Genomic DNA, 4,743 nt, shown 5'->3' on the forward strand with positions numbered 1-4,743 from the left:
CACGTCCCTCCGTCCACACAGGTACGCCCATTACACGTCCCTCCGTCCACACAGGTACGACCATTACACGTCCCTCCGTCCACACAGGTACGCCCATTACATGTCCGCCCGTCCACACAGGGACATTAATTGACAGACATCAGAATGAAAGATTGAAACATTCAGCGGTGCCGACCAACACTCTGCCTTTGTCGGTTTTCATCATGTCTTCTTTCTGTCCAGACCGTCTTCCTCCAGGACAATGTGATCGGTCAGATCCGTCGACATGACTTCACTCTGCTGAGGCACCTACACTACCTGTACCTGCAGGTAACACACACACACACACACGCAAGCATTCATGCACGCTCGCACACACATGCACATGTGTGTTCTGAGTGACAGAGTGTTTTGTCTTGATGAGTGTTTGGCTGCACGGAGCCTGTTTTGAGACGTGTGTGAAGAGTTGGGTTTTGTGGAATGAGTCGTGCAGGTCAACTCAGGGGACTGTTGCTAGTGCAGACTGGATTTGTGTGGCCTCATGTGGCTTGAGTTTTGACCACTGTCGTTTAGCAATCCAAAAAACTGTAACACGTGGGGTTTACGTATGTTTTGTAGTTTTCTGTTTGAGCTTCTACTGTGTCAAGCATTTCCTCACTCATAGTCTCCCAGCTAAATAAAAAAAAAACACAGAAAAACAAAAAGATATGCAGCAATCAGATGTCTGTTACCACAGAAATGGAACAAAACAGTAGAAATGCTACCAAAGCAGTAACTGGTTTTAATTAACCGATGAGCAGTATCAGCAGCAGGAGCATTTAGCTTGCTGTGGTCCTCTGTCTCCAGAACAACAGCATCTCAGCAGTGGAGCCGGGCTCCTTCCAGAACCAGGGCCAGCTGTTGGAGCTGGCTCTGAATGGGAACCGGGTCCACCTGGTGACGGCTGACATGTTCCAGGGACTCGAACATCTCCGCATTCTTTACTTGGCAGGAAATGACATCACACGTCTGCTGGACTACACTTTCCGTGGCTTACAGGTAAGAGCACATGTAGGTCCATTCCATTTCACTTTCACACATTTCAACAATAAACTCAATACAGAGCTACACAAAACCATATGTCAATTCAAATCAAATCAACTATTAGGCTCACTGGAAAAAACCATGCTATTCTCTAGGTATGGTGAAGGGTATTTGATGATTTGTGTGGGGGGGGGGCTGTTTTAATCTCAAAGTCCAATGGAATTTTATAAGGATGCATAGTATCCTGATCCATGAAATAACTGGCCTTAAAACATGTCTCTATGGGAACTTAACATTGGGGGGTCTATACTTATGTCCCCAGTATTTTAAGACAGAACATGTATTTATTTATTTACAATACATTATTCATTCATATCCTATTTTTGTTAATTGCACATTAAGATACATTTCCTCTTTTTAGTCAACTTTAACATGGGTTTATAAACTTATGAGCACAGCAGTTCTTCCATCTTGCATGAGGCTCCATCAGTGATATGTAGTGTTCCATCTGTTAGCCTCTGCTAACCCTGCTAACCACGCTAACCCTGTGCAGCGCCTGCAGGAGCTCCATTTGCAGCACAACAGCATAGAGATGTTAGCAGACCAGGCTCTTGTTGGTTTGACTTCTCTGGCTCTGCTGGACCTGAGCAGGAATAATCTTCACACCATTGGACCTGCGTCCCTGCGCCCTCTGGTCAGCCTGCAGGTGCTGCGCATCACAGGTGAGACTGGACTCCATGTTGCCTACTTTGGCGTTCTACATTTCTCAAAATCTGTTTTTGGATTGAGTGTCCTACCAATTTAAGGGTTAAATGTAAGCGATGTGGTTGACTGAACCAGGCAGGCAGACCCGTCTCCGCTCAACAAGGGTTATATCAAGTGCCCAATCCTATTGATATCATAGTTAACTGGCAATTAATCACACATTATTATCAGTTCTAAGTGTCCATTGATATCTTTTTGTCTCATTATTTTTTTATTAATTTAATTTAATTTAACAAAAATGGCATATAGTGTTCGATTTCACACTAACACTTGGAACAAATAATCTCTCACGCAATGTAATGCTGTCCATCAATAAAAGGGTGAAAATAATACTTTGACGGGGGGGAGGGGGGGTATTATTGGCATCAGCTGTACCTGTGCAATGAGAATTGCAGCAACCCCTTTACAGTGTCGACACAAAATATAAAAATATAAAGTATAGGCAGTGCAGAAAAAAAGAGAGGGGGGACTTGGTGCTTGGTCCTGAGAGCATCTTTATAAAAATACAAATACCTTGGTTAAACATTATGCAAAAAGTATTAATAAAAAATAAACATTGCACTGTATGAAATTGCACAGAATTCCAGTGTCCTTTTAGGTATTATTATTCTTCCAGTGACTGGGACCTGGACTGGCTCAGCTTTGAGGCCTCCTGTCTGACTTCCTGTCCTCTCTCTGACAGACAACCCGTGGCGCTGTGACTGTGCTCTGCACTGGCTGCGGAGCTGGATCGATGAGGAGGGCCAGCGGCTGCTCAGCTCTGCAGAGCGTCGCCTGGTCTGCACCGAGCCACCGCGCCTCTCCCACCTCAGCCTGGTGGAGGTCCCGCTCAACAGCCTGGTGTGTATCCCTCCACTGGTGCAGCTGGAGCCCAGGAGGCTCGCTGTGCGCCTGGGAGAGAGCCTCAGGGTGTCGTGCCATGCCTCGGGCTACCCTCGACCACAGGTAGGGATACATAATAAGGAGAACTTCGAGCAGTTTCCACAACACTGGTTCAGCCTCCAAAATAGTCCAGCAGGAGTTTGCATGTCATGGCCACACGCTCAGGGTGCAATGGGTGCAAAAGAACCCATTGCTAGATAAAGAGTTATCTAGCCACTGAGCATGTGCAACTCCCAACAAAGATAGTATAGAAGTGAGTTGTCTCACTCTGTTGCAAAAACAGAGACCTAAACACACAGGGCGAAAACAGAATCTGCAGCAATGTGCATTACAACAAAAATTTGGTGTTTTTTGAAAATTAAACCTCGTAAACATATTCTGGTACAATCTCAAAATACAATTATGAACCTTAAAATGAGCATAATATGGGCACTTTAACATGCATTTTTAATGCAGGTTTACACAGAACAAGGACTGTGAAAGTTGTCTCATTGTAAGTGCATATGAAGGATTATTATTAGTATGAACAGAAGGAATGATTATAATAAGCAACACTGTTTCCATGTTCATATGTCGGTTAAGAGCATCCTGACACTCAGGCGGCCCGTTCCTTAATCTGTCTATATGATCAGCTTGCACTGTGTAAAGTGTGTTCATTTCCTTTTGACGATCTTATCTATTTTAATTTGAAAAACAACAACATTTGAGTTCTCTTTATTTTAGTGGATAAAATGAAAGTAGATTCAGTAAAACCAGATGTCATGTCTAGGCCTGCTTTTGGATTCTTTACGTGACGAGAAGCCGACAGATGATCATGAAACTCTGAATTCTCTTCCAGGTGACGTGGAGAAAAGCGTCCCAGGGGAAGGTGGTGCTCTCTCCCAGAGGCCTGGTGCAGGAGCTGGGTGCTGGAGGAGGAGCAGTGGGGGGGGCAGCGGAGCCCTCAGAGGAAGGCCGGGTCAGTCTGCAGAAGGTTGCCGGCGAGCGCTTCGACCCCGACACCGGCAGCGGCATGCTGTTTCTCAGCAACGTGACTGTCGCTCACGCAGGTTTCTACGAGTGTGAAGCCTGGAACGCGGGCGGTGTGGCCAGAGTGACCTTTCAGCTCGCCATCAACTCCTCCACCTCCTCTTCCTCCTCCTCCTCCATCTGGGCCTCGTGGTCCCAGGTGTCGTCTCCATACTCGCCAGCCTGGCCCCGGCTGAGGAGCCACGGCCCCGCTGTGGGCTCCGATGTGAGCCGCGAGCCGCTCTACGCTCTGGGCAGCATGGCCTTCAGCGCTCTGGGAGCGGCCACGCAGACGGCCATCGCTGTGGGCATCTCGCTGCTCGCCCTGACCGCCCTGCTGCTGCTCGCCATGATCTACAGCCGCCAGCAGCAGCCAGACAAGGACGCTGACGGAGCCGAGAAGGTGTGTGTCAGTCTGGACTAGAGTCATTTGTACTTTTTGTAATAATTAGCAACATTGTTTTATTGTCCAACCAAATTTTTTTCTCACACACACTAGACAGATGAAAGCAGGTAAACTTTCAAAAAAAATTCAATTCACTTTTTATTTATAGTATCAATTATGACAAAAGTTATCAAGATTCAAGATTTCTTTATTGTCATCCCACAGTACACTGTAGTACGAGATTCCGTGCAAAGTTCACAGCTTAAAACAAATACAGCCCAGAAACAATTCAAAACACCGTGGAAAAGTCAAGATATTAGTTCTATGAATGAAAATAAATAAATGCTTAAATGCTTATATGGGTGTGCAGAGCATGTAGGGTGATGTTTTTAAAAAAAACTGAAAAATATAAATATCTAGATACTATAGATACTGGATACATACAGTACATGGGAAAAACTATAAAGTAAAAATATCCTTATTTAAATTTAAAGTAAAATAGAATGCGGTAGAGAAAAAGGTGCAGTCCGAATAAATAAAAGTATATATAATATAATATAATATAATAAATGTGTATACAGTATAGGCCAAAAGTTTGGACACACCTTCTCATTCAATGCGTTTCCTTTATTTCATGACTATTTACATTGTAAATATATATATATATATATATATATATATATATATATATATATATATAT

General features: G+C 44.3%; 1 protein-coding gene across 5 annotated transcripts in view; it reads left to right on the top strand.

Annotated features, from left to right (window-relative positions):
* LOC117949965 (leucine-rich repeat-containing protein 24-like) overlaps window positions 1-4,743 on the top strand; it is a 9,767-nt gene that overhangs the window by 3,266 nt on the left and 1,758 nt on the right. For 2 of the 5 annotated variants that reach the window (XM_034880582.1, XM_034880583.1), the window contains exons 3-8: window positions 1-87; window positions 223-309; window positions 826-1,017; window positions 1,556-1,724; window positions 2,450-2,712; window positions 3,488-4,060. In XM_034880582.1, the coding sequence (XP_034736473.1) occupies window positions 1-87; window positions 223-309; window positions 826-1,017; window positions 1,556-1,724; window positions 2,450-2,712; window positions 3,488-4,060 (1,371 nt within the window). The remainder of the gene's footprint in view (window positions 88-222; window positions 310-825; window positions 1,018-1,555; window positions 1,725-2,449; window positions 2,713-3,487; window positions 4,061-4,743) is intronic. The other 3 variants (XM_034880586.1, XM_034880587.1, XM_034880584.1) reach the window with 2 other exon arrangements.

This window comes from Etheostoma cragini, chromosome 9 (genome assembly GCF_013103735.1).
Source record: "Etheostoma cragini isolate CJK2018 chromosome 9, CSU_Ecrag_1.0, whole genome shotgun sequence".
Classification (NCBI taxonomy): domain Eukaryota; kingdom Metazoa; phylum Chordata; class Actinopteri; order Perciformes; family Percidae; genus Etheostoma; species Etheostoma cragini.